This window comes from Phodopus roborovskii, unplaced genomic scaffold, assembly GCF_943737965.1.
Source record: "Phodopus roborovskii unplaced genomic scaffold, PHOROB, whole genome shotgun sequence".
Lineage (NCBI taxonomy): Eukaryota > Metazoa > Chordata > Mammalia > Rodentia > Cricetidae > Phodopus > Phodopus roborovskii.
In genome coordinates this window covers 7,775,758-7,799,383 of record NW_026126540.1, presented here as the reverse complement: position 1 = coordinate 7,799,383, position 23,626 = coordinate 7,775,758, and the positions used below count along the sequence as shown (strand labels likewise).

Sequence of the window (23,626 nt, the reverse complement as noted above, 5' to 3'; positions counted from 1 at the left end):
AGGGCCCTCCAACCTGGACTTTTGACATTGCCCAAATCTCCCATTTATTATTTGTGAGGATTACAATTGCATACAGAGTTGAAAGAAGGACAATTCAGAATGACTTCTCCAGCCAGATCATACTTTAGTCTTGTGTGAAGGACATGTTAAGATCCAGTAGGACAGCTCTAAGGGTATAGAGTAAAGGGCAAATCAGGAGTCACACTCTTTGTAACTACCAGTGGAAGGGAGGGAAATTTTGGTTTACCCAAACATGGAAACTTATTCAGTATGAGATGAAGATAAATCAAAGTCCCTCTTTTTGTAGACTCTAGGCTTTACTGGCTGTGGTAAGGGTTACTTGTTTTTGGGAATTCTCTGAATAACATACTTCCTGGAACCCTGGGTCTGTCTTAGGCCCTAGGACATGGAAGATATTTATTTAATATTAAAAAATTCCAGTCATTCGATAATGATATTTAAAATTGAAGAAATTTCATACATTCCTATGATTGTGTGGTGACATAATTCACTATTTGGTTTTGGGGTTTTTTTTTCTAATTCACTAATTTATGGTTGTTCTTACTGTTGCCATTGTACCAAAGTTGTTGTATTAATTATGAAAGTGATGTAGTTCAAACACAGTTAAACATAAGTTAATTATATTGCATCTCTAGTGGTTAAATGGGAGGTAGGTGACAGAAATTCACTAATTTTCATCATTTTTTTTCTCTAAATCTAAACATACTATAAAATGAATTAGATAAGATATAACTATAGGGATTAAAGTACTAGGGATTTAAAGTTAGAATATACTTCTATGCATATATTTTTTATAGCACTCATAAAAATGCATCTTGAATTACTAATTCACATACATTCTTACAGGTTTGGCCAGACTTACCTAATATTGAAATAAATGAGAGTTTAACAGAAGATGAAGCTGTTAATGTAAGTTTCTTGCTGCTAGACTTTACAGCTAAAAAAAATTAATCAGAAGTTAAAATTAAAGGTCATATTAGTGTATGACTGAATTTTAATGTTTTCCTTTAAAAGTAGGAAGTTTCCTTTAAAATATTTTCTATTGGATTAATTTTAATCATATTACCAAACTTTTTCAAATGTGAAATTTTAGGATGAATCAATTATATGTTTTACATTGTTTTTATAAGACAATAGTATTTAAGAGTTTTATCTTAATAATGCTTAACGTGAGATACATTGTACATGTAAAATAATTTTAAATATCTGTTACTGAATTGATATTTATTTTTCTTTCCTTGACTAGCCTATATCACTCAGCATTGTACTATTAGATTTGAAGTGATGATAATAAGAAAAATGTTATCATGCTTATCTCAAAGATAATAGATTTCAGACACAAAAGACACATATTTGCCTGGCTCTCATTCTTCTAGCAGATACCAATTGCCAAAAGCTCCAGCTAAGGCTTGGACTTATGTACAATTCCCCTCTCCATGCAGGGATTTTTGTTTGGCTTGAACTTGTACAGATCTTCTATTTGCTGTCAAAATGCTGCGATTCAGATGTCAAACTGCTCTGCTTTGTCCATTTTTGTAGCCATCCACTACTTTCAAGTCTTTGAATCATTATGCCTGTATTCCACAGTGATCCTTGAATGTTCTCTCTCTCTCTCCCACCCCCTTTTTGAACAGCTTTGACTGTCATGGAACTTACTATGTAAACCAGGCTGGCCTCCAACTCATAGAGATCCACCTGCCTCTGTTCTCTGTATCCTGAGATTAAAGGCATGTGCCACCATCAGCTTGTGCCTCCAGCAGGTGCCAAGCTGTTCTCTTATCACTCACCTAAAGTTGACAGGTGTTGCTTTTTTTATATGTTCAATTTTATCCCTGTCTCATTGCCCCTGGACAATTGAGAAAAAAACGTAATCATTGTTACACAGGTATAACTAGAGCATCTGAGGACAAAGTTCTGTTCACATATGCACATTCTCTGAGAACTTTTTGAATGTGAGTGTGGGTCTCCATTCTGTTTTATTTAGGCTTCCAGAGCATATGTAGCATTTCCAGACTTCTTCAAGAATGCCACAGCGGAGTGGTGGACAACAGAAATTTATGACTTCTACAATGAAAAAATGAAGTTTGATGGCTTATGGATTGTAAGTGAGCTTTTAAGGTTTTGTTTTATATTTATGCCACAGAGGTTTTGTAAATCTAATAATGTCCATGTAGTTCTATGCAGGTTAGCTCACTGTTTTGTTGCAAAACATTGTTATATAAAGGAATACTAAAAATAGATGTTTAATTATTCAATATATACTCATGACTGTAACTACCTAGGTTTCTCAACTTGACTATGTAACTAAAATAGCCTATGTGTCTTGTTACAAATCTATATTAACCACTTATTTTATTTTTACCTAATGCAAGAATGTCACACTCAAATGTTGAACTTTTACACAAGTAATGCCCTTCAAACAAAGATCTTATCTCAGTAGAAATGTAGCTTTCTAGTTTTGAGGTGGTATTAAAAGAATCTACTTTTCTATAAGTAAGCACTTAATGCAGGAGAGTGCACATGAATTGGGTCCAGCTTTCCAGAGTAGCATTGCTTGCTGGAATGCTTTGCCCATGTATTTTCTTAGTTTTTAACCAATGAAAATGTAATGTAGGTACTACTATGACCATACATACAGGATGCAAAAGTCCATATTATCCAATTCAATTTCAATATTTATTTGATATTACAATATTTCAAGTATAAGAAATATTTCATAAATGTGGCATTGAGAATTATTCATGGATCAGAGAAGACAACTAAAGTGTGGGAAGTCATTTCATGAAAGATATTTAGGTTTGAGTCCATTCTGTAGGATTAGAGCCTCTAATCCATCCTACAGGACTGAAGAACCTCTAATCCACCCTGTAGGACTAAAATCCCATAATCCATGTGCTCAGTACAGATGCTCCTTATTTCCTGACTCTTTGGCTGAGATCAAATGTTGAGATACCTCTGAAAGCTGTCTACATTTTAAGCTATAACTTGTATTTTTAAACTTAACACAATTGATGACCCTTTGAATAAGGCAGGGTGGGGAGGAGTTTATAAATAATATAATATGAAAGAATATTGTTCAGATTCACTCATGTGCATAATCTACTGAAATAAATACTGTATTTTATGTTTTTAAAATGAGGCAGATTGTAGAAGTCACTTTCAATATTCTGAATTGAACAATACATCTTGATGAAATATTCTTCAGTTTTGAAATATGGAGTAAATAAAAAGCTGTCCAAACCCTTTTAATTTATTTGCACTCCAATACTCCAAGTTGATTACCATGGAATTCCTCAGGTATCACAGACTGCCTCAGGATCATGATAGCCCTGCTTCAGTTTCCTGAGTTCTGGAATTATAAACTTGTGTTACCTATCAAGGTTTCCCAATGATTATTATCGAGATATATATAGTAACATGATTACATTTTTTTTTTGTCTTTCAGGATATGAATGAGCCTTCCAGTTTTGTAAATGGAACAGTTTCAAATAGATGCAGAAATGATACACTAAATTACCCACCTTATTTCCCAGGTAGATTTTCATAGCTATACTTTTTATAACATGGCATCATTATTTTTGTTTACTATTTATGTAGACCTTAAGTTTCAGTCAGTAGAAATTCATTCTACATTTTCAATAGATGATCACACAGTTCAATATGCCCAACCTCAGGTGCAATATCAGTAATTCAACACTGTTTTGAGTGGAAAAATAAATGTTTTATTTCTGTGACCATAATATTAACTTAATTTTGTTTGTTTTGTCATGGTATCCTCATAATTTTCTGTGGTAAATGATTCAATATACTTTACTCATTAAAATTTGCTTGCAGTAATTATTCTTAGGAAGGGGAAAATAGAAGAAAAATATTTTTTGATCATGTGTGATCTGGTGACAGCTAGTATCTGGAAGGAGGCAACAAACATAAAGCTTGTTGAAGACAACGTGGCATTGGTTCTGAGATTTGAGTTCCAATTGGATACTTTTTCTACTTTAAAATTTTTTGTTACATTTTTAAATGTATTTTACATACCAACTACAGTTTCAAGTCCCTCCTTTCCTCCCAACCCCTCCTCCACCCCTTTTTCACTCCCACCATCCTTTCCTCAGAAGGGGTGAGGCTTCCTCTGGGAGTCAATTGACTTCTTTTAATGACAATGTACTGGATCTGTATTTGTCATTTACATGAATAAAGAGTAGTACAAATTTCAGGGATGGAGAAATGGATTACATGTGGGTTGCCTGTTGCTCTTGCAGAGAGCCACAGTTTGCTTGCTAACACCTATATGTTGCAGCTCAAACTATCTATGTATTTTCAGATACAGAGGATTCAATACTGCTTTCTGTCCTTAATGGGCATTTATACTCTTGTGCATATGCACATATACACGTAAAAAAAAATTTAAAAGTACATCTTAAAATTTGTATGTAACTAACAATGTATTGATATTTTATACAAACAAATTTCATTGACTATTACTCAGATGACTACAAATGCTTAAAATTAGTATACACAAAGGGTAAGAATGATTAAAAATCAGTAATTATTGGAAATCTTATAATTTATTTGCCAAAAATTGTGAGTGGATGCATTTTCCTCATTTGAGGGAAAGAATACCTGCTTTATATGGCACATTAAGGGAATATAACTCACAGTGGTGTATGGTGTTTCAGAATGTTTTTCAGAACATGTTTTTCACATATTCACCATAAAGAAATGGTTAAAGCTTTGGGTGATCTTTGTGCAAATGACTCTGGGTTTATTTCTATCCATTTTATACCAATTAAAATATTACCTTGCAGTACATATGTATCTTTTAAATCATTAGTAAAATTAGAATCTGGAAGATAAGAATTAAGAAATATGTAGTTATGAGCCATGTTCTTTAAAGCATTTCTATATTTTCCTCGTTTTTCCCAGAACTCACAAAAAGAACAGATGGGTTACATTTCCGGACCATGTGCATGGAAACAGAGCAGATTCTTAGTGACGGGTCATCAGTTTTGCATTATGATGTGCACAACTTGTATGGATGGTCACAAGTGAAACCCACTCTGGAGTAAGTAATATTTGTCAGCTTCTTATCTGCCTTTCTAGTTCAATGTTATATTGCTGATATCAGCTTCAAGGTTTCATATTTTAAGAGTCTTGCTGAATTTCTTGTTTCCAATTATTCTTTGTAAATTACTTCTTCCTTCAAAAGTCTTAGAAACCTGTCGAATAGTTGAGCAATCAAGCAAAATCCATCTATCTTCATTATATTCTTATTGATTTTATATTTTACATGTTATCCCAAAGAATTCTAGGCCACATTCATTTTGTTGTCCAAAATATAGTTAGTCCAATAAATGATAACATGGAATGTACAAATGTGTAAATAAAGGTTGAGTCAATATGCAATTTAAAGTAATTATTATCATAATTTAGATAATCTCCCATTGAAATTCAAGTTAGCAGCTAATACTAATAATCACTTAAATAACAAAGGAACACAAAGAATTGTTATAGCTAAGCAGATAACAATAGTCTCTTGTTTCTTGTTGTGACCACAAAATTATTTGGTTCTGATGATGAACTTAGTTAATATTAAAATCTACATAATTATGTATTAGGGTTGTCATCTCCTGAAATTTTTGTTTTGAGTCTGAGTTTATTTTTGTAGACTTGGATGTCTTGAAACTCTCTCTGAAGACCAGGCTGGCTTTGAACCTGAGATCTGCCTGCCTCTGCCTCCCAAGTGCTTTGATTAAATGCATGAACCACCTCTATCATCCTGAAATACTTTTTTAGTTTTAATTCATATAAAGTTATTTTTGAGTAACAAATTTTATTTCAAATAATATATATATATATATACATATATATATTAATCAGAGAGAGAGAGAGCAGAGCAATAGATGAGAAAACATATGTAGAATGAAAGAGAAAAGAGAAAGAAAGAGATGAAGATAAATTAATATATTATTGTAACATATTTTAAACTGGAATATGTTTATTATGCATAAACCATCAAAACAACTCTCTCTAAGGTTAGGAAAGTAAGAGAACACTTATTATAAATAAATTTGTACAATATATTTTATTGATGAAATTTGACTGAATGAATTCTACAAGTTAAGTATGATGATTCCTTTTTAAAAATAAGTAATCTATTAAATCTTTTCATTATTTATCAAATATTAAATATCAAAAATTTAAGTAGAATAAAGTGATTTTGTTGATTAAATAGCTTAACTAATATCATTTACGTTAACTTACATGCACTGAAAAGTTAAGAAATGAAAATTTAACATTATATATGTGTATTACTCTAGCAAATTATAGCCGGGAAGAAAATTATGTGTTATTCTACACAGCAAGTGAAGGCTAAGCTATGAAGTGTTGACTATGACAGCAAACCTGACCATAAAGTAGATACCAAGTTTTCAAGGAAGTTGTTTGTTATAAAAAACATTTTACCCAGAAATGGTAACTGAAGCCTTTAATTCCAGCACTGGGAATGCAGATTTCTAAATTCAATGCCAGCATGATCAATAATAATAATAATAATAATAATAATAATAATAATAATAATAATGTTCCAGGACATCCAGATCTGCATAGGAAAGCTCTGTCTTGTAAAACAACAAGGACAAAAAGAAATATTTAAATATTTAAAGAAAATGAATAATGTAAACATACAACATATGTCTTCATTGTACAGTGCATTACGGAAGACCACTGGCCAGAGAGGAATAGTCATCTCTCGGTCCACATATCCCTCGGCTGGTCGATGGGGGGGACACTGGCTTGGAGACAATTACGCAAACTGGGCTAATTTGGAAAAATCACTCATTGGTATGTGGTAATTATTTTCTATCATTTTAAAAATTTTTCAGTAAGTATTGTTTTGCTTTGCGCTAAGCAAATATCACCATTAAATTGTAAGAATTAAAGTATTTGCCTCATTTTTATGGTGTCACTTATAAGAATGCATAATTAAGGGTGCTACAGAGAAACAACTAACTGATGATTCTCAGCTAGTTTATTTAGATAAATACCACTATACATATTGGATCCTGTTTCATAGTTGAAGAAGGCATGAGTTTGAAGAGACACTATTCTAAAGCTAAGAAGAAAATGAGTAGACATTATCAGCTGTAGAATAAGAACCACTGAGAAATGTTCAAGAAGGAAGGAAATACATTTTACCAAAGTCTTTTCTGATATTAGCAAACAGCTGTATCATTTCAAACCATAAGCAAAACATTACAGTTTTGATTCTAGACTTAAACCATATTGATTAATAAAAGATTCATTAAAATCATATTTAGAATATTTACTTTGCCAAAGACCTAAGAAGTTATTTGCATTCTATTATGTTTAAGTTATCATTTTAATATACTTAATAAAAGTAATTATATTTGTTTTATATGGTAAAATAAATGGTTAAATAATAACAGAAAAACAATTTAATTTTAAAAAAAATTTGAGGAAAATACTACTACTTAGTCTTATGTCACTGTGGTGTTTTTATAACTTATTTGTATTTAAATAATATTATAGTGCTATTTTCTTAAAACATGTACATGACCTCTCATTTTTTGAGAACATCATTAATACTACTTAGTAGAAGAATGATTACAAGGAACTAATTTATTATTAATACCAAATGTCTCATTTAATAAGAATTTGTGTATGAAGACAGTATCCTCGTTAATAAAATTAAAATACTAAAAATGTTTTTCTAATTTTCAGGTATGCTGGAATTTAATCTTTTTGGGATACCATATGTAAGTAGATCTATTCATTTTATATTTGTATTCTATAACTATTAAGAAATAATACCTAAAATGCATTAAATATAACTATCTTTTAGATTGGAGCAGATATCTGTGGTTTTTTCAACGATTCAGAATATCATCTCTGTACTCGCTGGATGCAAGTTGGAGCCTTTTATCCATATTCAAGAAACCACAACATTCAATTTACTAGAGTATGTCATTACTACATTTCTGTCAATTATGTTTTATTGTGTTTAATTATTTTCCCTTTGCACCTTAGGTTGTTTGTTGTTGTTTTAATCATATTTTACTTGACAGAGTTTTAAATAAATACTTCAAATCTTTTCATATTAATGAACTACTACTTAGCCCATCTTTTGAAGACTTTTAGGACCTCACATATAAGAAAACTTGGCTAGGGGACACACATACTGTAGCTGTTCTATATGATTTTGAACGAGTTAGGGGAATGTCCTATTCTACACTGGGGTAGAACAATAACAAAAAAAAGTTCAACTTGGAACTAAATTGATTAAAAGTATAAGATATTTTCTATGATGAATGAAATGGTAAGACTTAAAATCAAATATTTAAGGAGCAAATTGATAAATTGAGAAAATAGAAAAGACAGCATCTATTGCAGGAGCAGATTTATGTGCAATGCCAATTACTGAGATTTATTAACTTATTTGCATCTAAATTTTGAGTGCTATATAAAACAGTGCATAATTTCATGTAAAATTGTGAACAGTTAGAGGCAGTACCCTACTAAGCACTAACTTGTGCTAAACTTTCAGTTAATAATACAGACAAAAGGCAAATTGAGCAGAAAATATGCCAATCAAAGGTGGACAATAAAAATACACCGTCCAAATTTATTTCCTAATCAACAGATGCATGCTGCACTGAAAAAAAAATTGCACTAACCAAGTTTTGCTTGAACTAGAAAAGGTAGATTTATTTTCTTAATGGTAAAAATACAAGGATATAAAGCAAGTTAAGACGGCATTCTGAAGTAGTTTTAAAGACAGGAAAACTGTAGTGAAATATTTTGAAGAAATATAAAAAGGTGTAATAGAAACTTGTTACTAATGTAGGAGATTAAGACACTGGAGAAAAAGGGCAGGGATTAAGAAAGGCCTAAATCAGAAAGGAGTGATTCGGGGAATATGTATTCAAAGTGTATCTATTAAATATTTAGTGTATCTATTCTAGTGATTAGTTACATCCTAATGTGTTTTACTTTTATTTATATCTCAATTACTCTTACAATATTTTAAAGTCAAATTAGCAAGTGTTCAAAGAAGTAAAATTGAAAAGATGCATTGAAGTTCTATACCTGAATGATAGTTATCCAGGGACTTGTATAATGAGGCATTTGAACACAAATCTCGGTGAGGAAAAATATAAATATTGGAAGAAGATAATGATCAGATGTAAAATTCCAGATTCAAAAGTCCATGAGATGGTAACTTTGATGAAATTTTGGAAAAAGAAAACACAGTGAATGAAGTACAGATGAAAGTAACAGTTATAAGTAAATGTTGCCAGAACATAAAAGTCAGTTTATTTAAATATTAATTAATATAATTAAACTTAACCCTTTATTGGTTTATATACATATATTAATGAATCAACAGAAAAATAGCTGAGATTAAATAAATTTCAGTATTATGATTTTTTTCTACTTACTTGACTATGAAAATACTGAAATATCTTATGTATTAATAACTGTCACATATTATACATAGGATCATACATAATTGAGTAATTGTTGGGATAATGTAGTTTAAATTCTTTGCTTATTCTAATAGTGCATTTGCTAGGTAGAATTCCCAATTATCATTTCAACTCTCTTATTTCCCAACTCTAGTAAAGTTGGAATATTCATAAACAGAATATAGTTCTAAAGGGTTCTAAACAATTGTTATAAACAAACATGAGAGGTGTTCTTTGTAATTTTGAGGAAGTGCAGTTTGTATACATGATACAAATTAAAATATATCATAATCAATTTTCCTTATACAAAGGATACTTTGTAGATTCTCAGTACTGCATCATTAATACTACTGCTTTGACTTGACTTGAAATGTATATTTCAAAGCAGACTGAAATGCTATCATTTAAGATTAATGCTATCATTTAAGATTCCTCTTGCATTTTTAATATTCAGTATTATAATCTATTTACTCCATTTGAGCATGTATGGTATACAAATCTAGCATAGGGAGCATGGCTTATCTCTTGTATTTCACATCTTTGTTTAACAAACCATTTACTTTTTTGTTAGACTTAATATTCCAACACTGAGTATTATCATAGCTAATAATTTATTTTTAAATATGAACTAAACTTTTATATGTTTACTTATATAAAATTAAGCTCCTGCTTAATTAGCATTATCTTTTAAAAATACTAATATTTTACCACTTTCATTCTTCATAAAAAGGAGAAATGAGGGCAGCATTTGATATTGTTGTAAAGATAGTTCATAGCACATGACATTGTAAGTTGCCAATTTTATTCTCCATTTTGGCTGTTAAGATTTAAACAATGAGGTATGGCTGTTATATTATGCTTTATTTCAGAGGCAAGATCCTGTTTCCTGGAATGAAACTTTTGCTGAAATGTCCAAGAAAGTTCTAGAAATCAGATACACTTTGCTGCCCTATTTCTACACACAGATGCATGAAGCCCATGTTCATGGTGGCACTGTCATCAGACCCCTAATGCACGAGTAAGCACAAAGTGTATTTTTTTCTTCCACAAGTAGCTTACAGTTACTTTAATATATTATGTATTGTAAAGAATATTTTGCAATTTCATTACTATATATTTTGAACTAATAAAGGGTTTAAAAGATAAGTCTAATAAAAACACCAACATAGTAAGTTAGCATAAGACATACCATAATAATTAAAAAGTAATACTTATTTTAAAAATACTTTGCTTCTCAATCCTCCAAATATTTTAAATGAGTAATTAAATGTGGTAGCCTGCCAAATTTTACTAATGATAATGTAATAAAAATTGCAAGTTTATAGTATAAATTATAAACTAGTACTTAAAATAAAGTAATCAAAATAATAATTTTCACTTGTATGCCTTCACTTTTGATTAAACATTAAAAGATGTGGCAAGCAAGAAACTGCAGTATGCTCAGCCCTAAATGGGACACTGACACAGGAACTCCTTTCCCATGGCTCATCAATCCCTGCAGGAGAGGTAGAAAGATTACAAGAGCCAGAGGCTATGCCCAGCTACAAGAAAACATTGTTTTTCATACACAGCAGGACAGCTGCACATATGAACACACAGTGTTGTGACACGCTGCACAAGACTTATCTAGCTCAAGCCAGACAAAATGCTAGGATGGAATGGGAAGGTAGACAGGAAAGCCTAGTCCTGGCCGAGGAACTAATCATAATAGATGTCTGGAAAGAGAGGGAGAATTAGTTTTAAGTATTTAATTCCTGGTAGGTTCAACATGCTCCAAGAGATGGCCATAGAATCAAGGGTACGTATGCAGCTCTAATCAGACCCAGTAGCTTTCTGTGAGGTGCAGAAACAAAAGGATGTGGAAATTAAAGGACCTGGCGGTTGTGAATATGATTAAAACACAAAATGAATTTTCAGGGACATTTTGTAAGAGTAAAGTTCATTTTTAAAAAACCAATTGCCCACCTCCCATCAAAGTACATCAAGGTTGTATTCTTATCTCACCATTACCTTCCTATCTGCTGCAATTCTGTTGTTCCTATCCTCATCATATAGGTGTTCTTACTCTTAAGATTTCAGATTAATCCCTTTTACATTTCCAAATATTGAGGGTTCGGTTATGGATTCTGAACATTTGTTTTGTTCTACTGTGGGGAGTTCATTAAGGGCTGAATCCCAACTGCTAGTTTACCACTAACTACTCTTGGTTACTAATGAAAGAAAACAAAATCAAAACTAAAACCTATTGTAAAAAGTAATTACTTAATTTCAATAGCATAAGAAACAGGAACATGTCCTAGTGACTATTTCCAAATTTGTAATGTTTTTCTATGCTTATTTAGTTTTCAGTGTTATAAATCAGCTTAGATATGAAAGAATCTTTAATTACTTAATGCCATGTCAAACAATATAGAGAGCTCTAAGACTTTCAAACTCCCCATCTCCACCAGTTGATATTTTTAATCTTCATTTTTTTAAATTAAACATTCCCTATGCAGCAGTGTGACTCCTAGCTTCTAAAGTTTTATCTTAGTCCTTTACCTACTGCAGTGACATCTCTGCTTCCCTGGTCCTCATTAATTTTTGTTTTCAAGAGTGTGGACATTCTGGAAAAAGAATTTTACTTTTATACTTGGTACTCGTTATGTAACTCAGACTCGTCTTCATCTCATGGCAAACCTTCTGCCTCAGCTTTCATATATGGGGTTACAGGTATAAACCTACACACCTTGTCTTGAAAAAATGTCTCAGAATATTAAAAAAGAAATAGTAAACATCCATATAATGAGAGTTTTACAGTATTTTTTCAGGTATTTTTCATTGCTGTTTCCAATTTTGCTGATTACTTACTATACAAAGTTCATATTTAAATACCTGTATTACCTATCCTATGCAAATTCCACTGCATAAAGATTTGTCATATAGTTTGACTATTCCTTAACAATCCTTTTTGTTAGAACATGTAGACATAATTTGATTTTACTCAGAAAGTATATGCTGCCACACACTGTGTTCTGAACAACAAGAGTAGTTTTTTAACTACTAAGTTTTGAGCTATTTTTTTTTTTAGTTGATTCCCCAAAAGTTCTTACAGCAAACGGGGATTTGAATAAGCACTTTATAGTGTTCCGAAGAGAATCAGTTCTCCAGTTTAACTGAATACTTTGTGATTCTTTTGTGAAGGTTCTTTGATGATAAGAAAACCTGGGAAATATATGAGCAGTTCCTGTGGGGTTCTGCTTTTATGGTGACTCCTGTCATTGAGCCTGTAAGTGTGACCATGTGTTTATTCACAAAATGTTTTGATTTTATTTCATAAGATTTCATTGACTTTCTTTTTAAATTCCAGTACAAGACCAGTGTGAATGGCTATGTCCCCAATGCTCGGTGGTTTGACTACTATACTGTAAGTTTTGGAAGAATTCTTGGACATTAATTGAATGGAAGTATATGATATTTGGATAATTGATATGATAACTTGTGTATCTGTCTATTTTCAACTTAAAGTTCAAAATTAGTTATATGCTGTTAATTGTCATTGAATCAAATTAGCATACCATGGAACAATTCATTTATTCTGCACTAGCCTGTTTTAGCACAAAGATACTTGCTTTATTTTAGCAAACAAGCACAAAAATGTATACTATATATTACAAATGTCTGTTGCTTCTTTTGGTTAGAACAAAATAGTCATTAAAAATAATGAAGTTCTTCATCTTTTGTGACCTTGCAATATCCACACACTTCCACATAGGAGATCTCGCAAACACATAAGTCTGAGGATAAAAATGTAACAAAGACCTAAGGATACACTTTAAACTAGATGATTTTTTGAAAATTATGTGATTTTGTTAGTTTTTAAGCAGAAAATTGTAACATTTGATTTCTTACAGTCTTGCATTACTAATTCTTTCATTTCTTATTCTTACTTTCCTTTTCCTTACCAGGGGGAAGATATAAAGGTCAGAGGACAACAACAAACATTTGCAGCTCCTTTTGATAAAATAAATCTGCATGTCCGAGGAGGTTATATTTTACCATGCCAAGAGCCTGCACGGAACACACATTTAAGGTAACTGAACTGTCTTTAGAACTTTCATTTTGTAATATATCCTGCTTTAAAAGTCAGCAGTTTGAAAGGGTCTGACCTTTCGCTGTGATCTTTCTGTAATAATACAGGTGCTATATAATAAACAGAATGGTGAACTTCGGTTTTCTCTGCTTTCTAGTTCCACTGGGATGACCTGATGTCATCTTGGTAGATCCTACAACTGAAGTTTTGAGTCAGTTGAGCACCCACTAATCTAGGGGAGTTGAATATTTTGTTTTGGGATGCAAACAAGCCTACCTATTCTTATCTTGGAAAAGGACATTTTTTTCTCTTTTGTATTATAAACAGTGAGTTTAATAATAATGACTGATTTATAGCATTTTAAGATCTGATCTTAACATCCAACATCACCTCCTTAAAAATTATTTTAAAATGTAACTTAAAAAGAAAATCTGATAATATCTCTGTGCATGCAATGGGCATAAATGTTGAAGATGCATGGGAAATTGTGTTTGAGTGGCACATCCCCTTTGAAAATAAGGCTTCCTTACTAATACAAACTCAGACTTCATAACCTCCCAATACAATGTGCAGAGGTATTTTCAAACAAATATTTTGTGTTTGGAATAACTTCCTAAGCAAAGACATCATCTATTTTTACCTAAGGCATGGATCTAACTATACCTCTTAAACCATTCTTTTCAGGTTCTTTAAATTTTATACATAATTTTTTAATTTGAATTTGAGATAAGCTTGTTTTACATAATAATTTCACTTCCTTCATCCTCCTGTCCTGTCTGTTCCCCTCACCAAACCCCATCCTATCCCCTTTCTACTCCCCAGGAAGGGCAGGGCCTTCTGTGAGGAGTCTTCAAAGTCTGACATATCATTTGGAGCAGGGGCCTGTCTCTCCCACATGTGTCTAACTGAAGGAGTATTCTTCTATGTGGAATGGTCTCCCAAAGTCCATTTGTATGCTAGGGATAAATCTTGACCCTCTAGCAGAGGCCCCATTGTAACGAGTACGGTTTATCTGCCCGCCGCCTGGTATTGTCCTGCCGCCATGCCGCCAGCACCAAATAATGCACAGAGACTCTGTATTAGATATAATCCTGTTGGCCAGTTACTAGTTGCTTATCGGCTAGCTCTATCTTAATTATTAACCCATTTCTATGTATTTCCACGTGGTCTTACCGAGAGCAGAGGAATGGCAGTTCTGTTCTCTCCAGACTCTCCATGCTGACTCCTCCTTACTACTTCCTATTTCCTCCTTGTCTCCTAGTCCCTCCTATCTTCCTTTCCTATTGGCCAACAGTGCTTTATTTATTAACCAGTATGAGAAACATATACAGAATGACATCTCCCATCACCCCATAGATTGTCCAACCCTCCCAACTAACACCATATTCAAGGAATCTGGATCAGTCCTATGCTGGTTTCCAGCTATCAGACTGGAGTCCATGAGCTCCCCCTTTTTCAGGTCAGCAGGTGTTTATTACTATTATTATTATTTATTTCCTTATTTTAACATTTTTATATATATCTGAGGCAGGGTCTCATATAATGTAGACAGACTTTGAACTTGCTATGTAGCAGAGGATAACCTTAATATTATGATACTGCTTGTCTCTCATTCCTGAGTGCTGGGATTTCGGGTGTGTTCCACCTTGCCTAGCTTCTGCATGGCTAAGGTCTAGACCCAGGGCTTTAGACATGCTAGGCCAGCTGTCTACCTGAACTACATCCCTGGGACTGAAAACGATATTTTCTTAAGACCTTCTAGAATACAAATCTGAATTGTAGAAAACTAAGTGGAGGGTTTAGAGGTTTCAATGCATTTGCCATTTTCATAGACTCCTTATAATAAACAGCCCCACAATATTTGATGGATCAGCAAGAAGACATAATTGTCATCCAATGTCAATAGTTTATAACAGGGTTCATGCCTGATCTTTAGTGGTCTGTTGTTGTAAACAAGTGATTAATGTCACACAGAGCAGTTTGATTACTTTAAGCATCCTTAGTCCTCATCCACTTAACCCCATTGAACCCTTTGCAATCACTGAGCATTTAGCATTCACAATTTGCAGCTCTCAAAATGGTATGTTTTTGAAGCTATAGGGCATGCAGACTTTTCAGATCCCTTTCATTTACCTAGTAGTACATACATCTCTTAACAGCTTCCATCACTGAATACTAGGCTATTTTATGAAGTTTACAGATTTGAAGTGTATTTTGTTTGGAAGATTTCACTTTGATTCACTGCCTCTACCACTTCCTTTCTGTTCTGTGGTGCATTTGCTGGCTTACACTCTACAAAATGCAAGCAGATATCCACTAACAATATAGTTACCTAGAGTTCCTTCAAACTACTAAGGTTCCTCCTGATATCTGGAGGAGCAAGTCCTCCTCTCCATCTTCCTATAGCCTTCCTCTATGTAAAGACTAATGGAGACAGATGTTTTGTGTTTCACTACCATTAATCATTATTTAATAAAATATCAGGTATTTTCTTTTTTAATTCATAAGGAAACTTAATGATATGTCCATCTCCAAGTAATATTAATACATTCAGTGTCATGTGGTTGATGTAAGAATGACTTTCTTTTGGCTTGCTTATTCTTCCCTATGGCTACTTTCCTGGAAAGCCTAAAGACAAAAATACAGAAGCTATGAACAGACTCTGCCTAATTGCCTGATCCACCCTACCATATGTACATATGAATATGTATTTCATATGATGAAGAATTCTCAGGTTCCTAAGAGAATTCTTTCTTCTACTTATTTCTGTTTATGCCCTAAAGGTTATATGGGGTATTGACATTACATTTACACAGAGTAGTAGAAGTATAAGCTATAAGACTCTTCAATATAATTTTTCATTATTATTGTAAATTGTATGTTCAGCCACACTACTAATTTTGTTTTCAATGCAGAAGTTTGCTGTGTAGCAGACATGAACATCAAATTTGTGATGTTCTGCTTTGGTCTCTCAAATTTAGGGAATATGGAATTAAAGTTACATGCAACTAGGCATATCATTAAACCAGACTTTTATATTTATAAGATATAGTTTCCTTTATCTAAGTAAAGGTTAATTAATATTTATATAGTAAACATTTGTGCTTTGGATGCTTACATAAAAATCAAGTATTAAGATATTGAAAAATTAAACTTTAAAACTCTGTATATATTAGAAACATCAGAACAGTATATGTTTCAATACCTGAGATTATCAATGTGAGTCAGAAAAGTTATTTTGTTAAGAAATAACTTTCTTTACAATTTTATGCCATCAATCCAAGTTATTTCTCATATGGTGTTACCGACTGATCTGTGTTTAGTTCATAAACAGAACTGTGTAAGCATGAACTGAGAGACATTAACCATTACAAAGAATGAACTTTGAGGTATCTAGTTATTCTTTTAATTTGTCTTAATATACAATTATATGTAAATGATTTATATGGAGAAGTTTTAAGCTTAAGAGATTGTAAATTCTATTAATAGGGCTGAAGCTACAGTTTATGGCAGAATATTGGATATACCAGTGTCTGATCCTGATATTACAAGAGAGGGAAAAAGGGAAAAAAGGAAGGCGATATTGATTAAAATACAGATGCAAAAAATTAATCCATAAACTTAATGACTTAATTACTATAAATGAGTCCTCTACTGATTAGAGATATTAGGTGAACTCTTAAACCAAATGACATTTGTGCTATTTCACATCAAATATAATGAATTTCTTTTCTATATCTCTTTTTATTCATTTGTAGATGAAAACACAGTTTGTTTTTGAAACTTCCATTATAATTCATATTCTTACATAACTATCACAATATAAAATATCCTACTCTGAAAACAGGAATAGAATTGTTTCTTTCTTTCTTATAGTCGACAGAATTTCATGAAGCTCATTGTTGCTGCAAATGACAATCAAACAGCACAAGGAACTCTATTTTGGGATGATGGAGATAGTATAGGTGAGTCTTCCATTCACCAGACAAAATGAAGCTGACAGCATACATATTCCCTACATTGTGTTAACTTTGTACTTAAAAGCTGAGCACAAAACTAGACATATCATTTATTGTTAAAAGAGATTAATAATTCCTTAAATAGTACACAGAATTTTTTAAAGCTGAAAGGCTCTTTTCTTACTTTAAAAGTACTTAATCCCTATATTAAAAGATAAGTTAAGTGAATTGAATGGGCAGAGTTTACTTACAACACAAGATAGAGGGCTACTTACATTGACATGGTAGGACAATGATCCAAATATGTCATGTTCCAAGTGCATAATTGGTGCACAAAATATATCTCTAAAACAAGCTGATATTCTACAAAGCAGGCTGAAAATAAGTTTAGTCTCCTTACTATGTTACTATTGATTTATGTTGTCTACTTATTTTTGCCTTTCTTTTTTACATTCAACATGTTTTTGTTGTCATTGTTTCTGGGTTCCTTTTTGTTAACTTTTACATAAGAAAATATCTTCATTGTATTCACAATTGTGTTTAACATCACAACAAATAACTAAACCTTTCAGTATATAAGTTTTGCTTTCCCTTGGTGTCAGACATACCTAAAAACTTTGTTAAAGTACTTATTCTGAAAGTTACAAAGGCATCTCAGCTTTAATTACTTAATTAGGAAACAGGAGAATCTGATTTTTGTCCCAAAATCATGGTAGTGTGACCTTGTAATCCTACACTGCTAAACTAAAGCCAGCCTGATCTTTGAGGTGAGAGATAAACAGTGTAGTCTATGTGATAAGTTCTGGGTTAGTAGAAGAAACTGTGTCAAAAAATGAAAGTGTTGAAAGCATTCACCTTTCACTCATACATGAACACCAACACATGTATATACATATATATGTATACAGACACAAAAAATCAAAGTATATATGTCTTCTCTATGAATATGTAGAAAAATGGTTTTAGTAACATATCAGTTTTAGAATCAGAAATATTAGCAACAAGTTCATTTTGGAAAAAAAAAACAATGACATGAATAGACCGTTATTTGTGCACATTCTAACTTTTGTGAGTAGATGAAAAAGTGAAAGACATTAGGTTTTCTACATTATGCCAGTCCACACATGTCACTGTACTTTTCTTTTTCTATCTTCTAATTCCTCTGTTCTCATATAAATATAAGGAAAACAATATTAATGATGATTAGGATAAGTGTAACATATTTCTCCTATAGTGTTTCTGTTATTGTACCTTAAATTTGCCACACAGTAATTCTTTTGTAAGTGTTAGCTATATTTTTATTATGGCAAAATGGCCAAAAGTCATAGATCTAAATAACATTTTTATCGGTTTTGTGTGTTTGAATTCAGTGAGAAACGTATTGCTAGAATATGGCACCATTTTTACCCTGAAAGAAAAATAAGTATGCTAGTACTTACTATTGTTCTTTGAAAAATAAAATCACTTCCCATTTTTCTTTCTCTCCAGACACTTATGAAAGAGATCTTTATACCTTGATACAATTCAATCTAAAACAGGTACATAATATGTTCTATAATGAATTGTACTAAATATGAAGCCTTATTCTCTGTTTATTATATAAAACATAGTATTTAATATACTTGTATCATTAATTTGGTGTTCAATGAAATTCATTTTGGTTCACCACAATATATTTTCTGATTATTTACTTGAACTTTCAAATGAGACTTTATTTCTTTTTCTCCACCTTTATAGAAAACTTTAACAAGCACTTTATTGAAAAATGGGTATACAAACAAATCTGAGATGAGACTTGGAAATGTTCATGTATGGGGTATAGGAACAACCAACATCAACAAGGTTAATTTGATTTATAGTGGAAATACACTAAATCCTACATTTGATCATGATACAACCAAGGAGGTGAGTAACATATGAATGTGCTTTACTCTCTCAAGTCTCTGTAAAACATCTACTTGACTCCTCATAGTCATCACCAGAACTAAAACAGAATTCCATTAATTGTGGTGTTTTCCACTTATTTAATCTTTTCACTCCTGCGTATTCATGTATGTGCCATTGTCCAAACATCTTTCCATACAAATCAATTCAATGACAGGTTTTTCATAATTTTCCTCATATAAAATAAGCAGTATTAATTAATTAACAATTCTTCAAATACTGTTTTCAATAGACAAGTTGGTTTTGGAAATTTTATTTATCTGAGATAAAAAGTCTCTGAATTGTTTGGAAAGCCATGTAGCTCCTCTTAGCATGGTGAATATTGTCATAGGAGAGGCAATCAAGACTGATCCAGGCATCAGGGTTCTTGTATCAGACTAGCAACCGCTGCCTACATTGTTTTTTTGTTTAGTTTTGTTTTATTTTCCTATCTAAGTTTAGGTCTTACCTCCAAATTTGGTAAATATGTAGAAATATGCAATCTCTCAATATCCTTCACATCCAAATTGTGGGAATTTATGACTCATAAGTGTAGACTTAGTACAATTTATATGTAAAATCTCAGTTAATTCTGTTTCCTCTGAGCAAGGCCACATCCTCATGACTATAAATGTCAGGAAAATATACTATTCAATTTTAATTTTATATGAGAAGAGCTAGCAATCAATCAGTCACTTTAAGTGTACTTGATTTATAGAATAACAGGTTGCCCAACCTCAATTTCAAGAAAGACAGCATTGGACAACCTTAGATTCTAATGGATTTCCCAGGCTCTTAGTGTTTAATGGCACCATGGCCTAAGCCCTTTGACTTGACTCTGACACTTTGTGTCGATAGTGATTTCTTATCTGAACATTGAACTTCTATTTAAACTTAGAATTTAGTCTTTGAACTAATTTGACATTAAACTATTTGAATTTAAGTTTATTTAAATGATGTCAGCTTGAAGGGAGCTGTTTGGAATATTTGATGTCCTTTCTTGGTAAAATTAGGTAATCTAGTCCCTTAAGTCTATTTTGTTAATGAATATTGTTCTGGCTTACAAAATTCCTAGTAAAAAATATACTGACTTAAAAATCTTTTGGTCATAGCTAGGAGAAAAAGAAATTGTTTCCTTTTAAAAGCAAATTGATTCTCTGAGGTCCTGGTTTTATTGGCCATTCTTTACACTTTAAAATAAATTGTGTTGTGTTAGTCAGATCAAAAAAAAATAAACAATATGCCTTTTATACTTTTTAAATATTTATTGGGCAATAGTAAATAAACCTGATATTTTTGCTATAAAAATGAAGTGCACAATGACAGCTGAATAGAGTAAAATGAGGTACTATTTCATGTTATTTCAAGTTCATTTGGAACAATTATACCATTTAATAGCATACTCGTTGAAAAGAAGTTTGTTTCCTTAATCCTTTGCAGGATTAAGTTTAAATCTTAATAAAATTACTTCAATGATTTATAAAAACATATGTATTTACAATTGCAACTGTAAACCATTCTTAATAAGTCTATGTCAATAAATCTCATGTATGAATACATACATGAATCCATACGTCAAAGTCACTTGTGTTAGTTACCCAATGAACACCTCTGAAAAAAGATGTGAATATCATTATAGAGACTAAGCACATTTTATTTAGGTATTTATGATTATATATATAAGTAACAACAACAAATGAAAATGGAGGCCAAGAATATGAAAAAGTGTAATGTATAAATCATCACTTTGACACACCACAGAATTACCCAGACAAGAGTCTCTATGAGATATTGTCTTGACTATGTTGGCCTGTGGGCCTGTCTATAGGAGTTTGATTATGTTTATTGAGTTGGGAAGATCCAGTACACTATTCTCCTCCCTAAGTCTGTGTCTTAGACTATATGAAGACAATGTGAGCTGACCACTAGAAAGAATTCAAGTATTCACTATTGCTATTATTTACTGTGAATGTAATGTGACTTGCTCTTTTAAGTGCCCAACTTAGAAGTTCCACTTTGACTTCTTGGCTATGGTGAACTATAAGCTTTACTGTGTGTCAAAATACCTCGCCATGAGAACCACACACAGAAAAGGATAATGTATGAATGTCAATATCAAAATAAGAAGCTATGTCTATTTACTTACATATGACTTGAGATGGAAATAGTATTTGTTCAAAAGATGACAGGAAAAATATTATTACAATAGACCATTAACGGTAACTTTACTTTGTTTTTAGATACTAACAATTGACCTGAAACAAATGAATGTTACTCTTGATGAACCAATAGAAATTAGCTGGTCTTGAAGATTACCATAAGTTTGAGTTCCTGAAGAGGAGTGATTTTGGGTTCATTGTTCACCTTCATAAACATCTCTCCAGATTTCTTATATTGTTTAAAACAGAATTACCATTGTTCTTATCTAAATATTTTACATTGTGTACATCAAAGAATGCTAACATGTTCTATTAAAGGAACCTGGTGCAACTGCCTTGAAGGTTTAATAGGATTTGAATTATTACACTTACCTTTTAAGCAACAGTTAAATCTGTAAACTTGTATGAGTGTAACTAGCATATGATTAAAGGAATTGATTTTAAATTAACAAAAATTATGTAATATAAACTGTATACACTATTATGTTCAATTGCATTGACTTAACTTATTTAACAAATCATGATATCTAATTATTTTGTACTATGTATATTTCATTAAAAACCAGAAAATAAAAATAGATGTGTATAAATATATTGTGATATGGCTTCTTTTCCTGTTTTCAAAAAAGCTCTCTCATACAGATTGGGATACTAAAATGAATTAATATGACATGGTATTTTATCTAGAACATCAAACTGCCACAATTTTGGGGTACATGCAAATCTTTTGGTATATAGTATAATCTTATATTGAGAGAAGGTGAGAGAGAAAGCCTGTCCTCAAATCTCTCCTTTATTAGATATTAATACTTTTATGAGAATCCATCATCATTACCTAATTACCCTGTGAGGATATCCATCGAAATGTCATCAAATTGGAAATTTGGTACCACAGAAATTGGAAATCCTGTGTCTAATAAAAAATTCTTTTCTTTGTTTATTTTCACTTTACATGCAAAGGGAAAAAATAGTGTTGTCTATTCTTAGGTATTCAGGCTGTGGGGCTCTCATTCTTAAAATAGATATCTATGTTGTCTCAAATTTTAATATAGCTACAGTAGTGAGCATGAAGACTGGAACTGAAAGTATAGACACTTAAGTTTGTGGAACCGAATACAAAAATGTCACAGAAATCTGAAAATAATAGACAGGCAACTTGGAGAGGATTCACTTTTCTGTTCAAAAAAACAAACTTATAACTGAAATTATGACTTGTTTCACCTAACAGGCTACATAAATGGTCATTATTTCTTAGGAATGTAATATATTTCATATTTTTTTCAAAAAAAATTAAGGATTTTTTTAGTTGTATATAGATTCTTTTCTCATACAAAATACCCAAATTATAGTGTCCTTTCCTCACATAATTAGAGTTACTACCCCAATTCCTCTACATATGGCTACTTAGGTTAAGGGAGTATCTCTCCATAGAGAATGTACCCCCAAATTCCTTTTGTGCACCAGGAATGGATGCATCCTGGTTCCACTGTCAGAGGTCCCTAGACTGCCTAGGCCTTCTAACTGAGACCCATGTTCAGGGGTCTGAGATGGTACAATTCTGGTTTCTCTGCTATCAGTCTTGTGGGCCATTAGTTCAGGTCAGCTGTCTCTGTGGATTTCTGTAGCTTGGTCTTGTCGTCCCTCTCTCCATCTGGATTCCAGTTCAGCTCAAAGTTTAGCTGTGGGTGTCTGCTTCTGTTACCATCAGCTACTAGATAGAGTCAGGGAAAGAACAGAGGAGAGCAAGAAAAAAGATATCATAATAGAGGGAAACATTACAGGTTTAAAGTGAAAGCTGTCACTAGGGAAATGTCCAGAGACCTACAAGGATGACATTAACTATCTAAGCAATAGTGGAGAGGCTACCTTAAATGCCTTTCCCTGGTAATGAGATGGATGACTACCTTATATGCTATCCTAGAGTCTTCATCCTGTAGTTGACAGAAGCAGAAGCAGTCACCTACAGAGAAATACTGTGCCGAATTCCTGTAATTCTGTTGCAGAGAG

The 23,626-nt window shown here is 32.1% G+C and overlaps 1 protein-coding gene across 1 annotated transcript in view; it reads left to right on the top strand.

Moving 5' to 3' along the window:
* The window catches only part of Si (sucrase-isomaltase), a 77,033-nt gene extending 55,264 nt beyond the window's left edge, over window positions 1-21,769 (top strand). The window contains exons 33-47 of the mRNA XM_051198819.1: window positions 868-930; window positions 2,006-2,122; window positions 3,467-3,554; window positions 4,945-5,083; window positions 6,728-6,861; window positions 7,762-7,796; window positions 7,883-7,999; window positions 10,376-10,524; window positions 12,690-12,774; window positions 12,856-12,912; window positions 13,454-13,578; window positions 17,455-17,543; window positions 19,026-19,075; window positions 19,275-19,442; window positions 21,701-21,769. Coding sequence (XP_051054776.1) covers window positions 868-930; window positions 2,006-2,122; window positions 3,467-3,554; window positions 4,945-5,083; window positions 6,728-6,861; window positions 7,762-7,796; window positions 7,883-7,999; window positions 10,376-10,524; window positions 12,690-12,774; window positions 12,856-12,912; window positions 13,454-13,578; window positions 17,455-17,543; window positions 19,026-19,075; window positions 19,275-19,442; window positions 21,701-21,769 — 1,485 coding nt within the window. The remainder of the gene's footprint in view (window positions 1-867; window positions 931-2,005; window positions 2,123-3,466; window positions 3,555-4,944; window positions 5,084-6,727; window positions 6,862-7,761; window positions 7,797-7,882; window positions 8,000-10,375; window positions 10,525-12,689; window positions 12,775-12,855; window positions 12,913-13,453; window positions 13,579-17,454; window positions 17,544-19,025; window positions 19,076-19,274; window positions 19,443-21,700) is intronic.
* The last annotated feature ends 1,857 nt before the right edge of the window (window positions 21,770-23,626 follow it).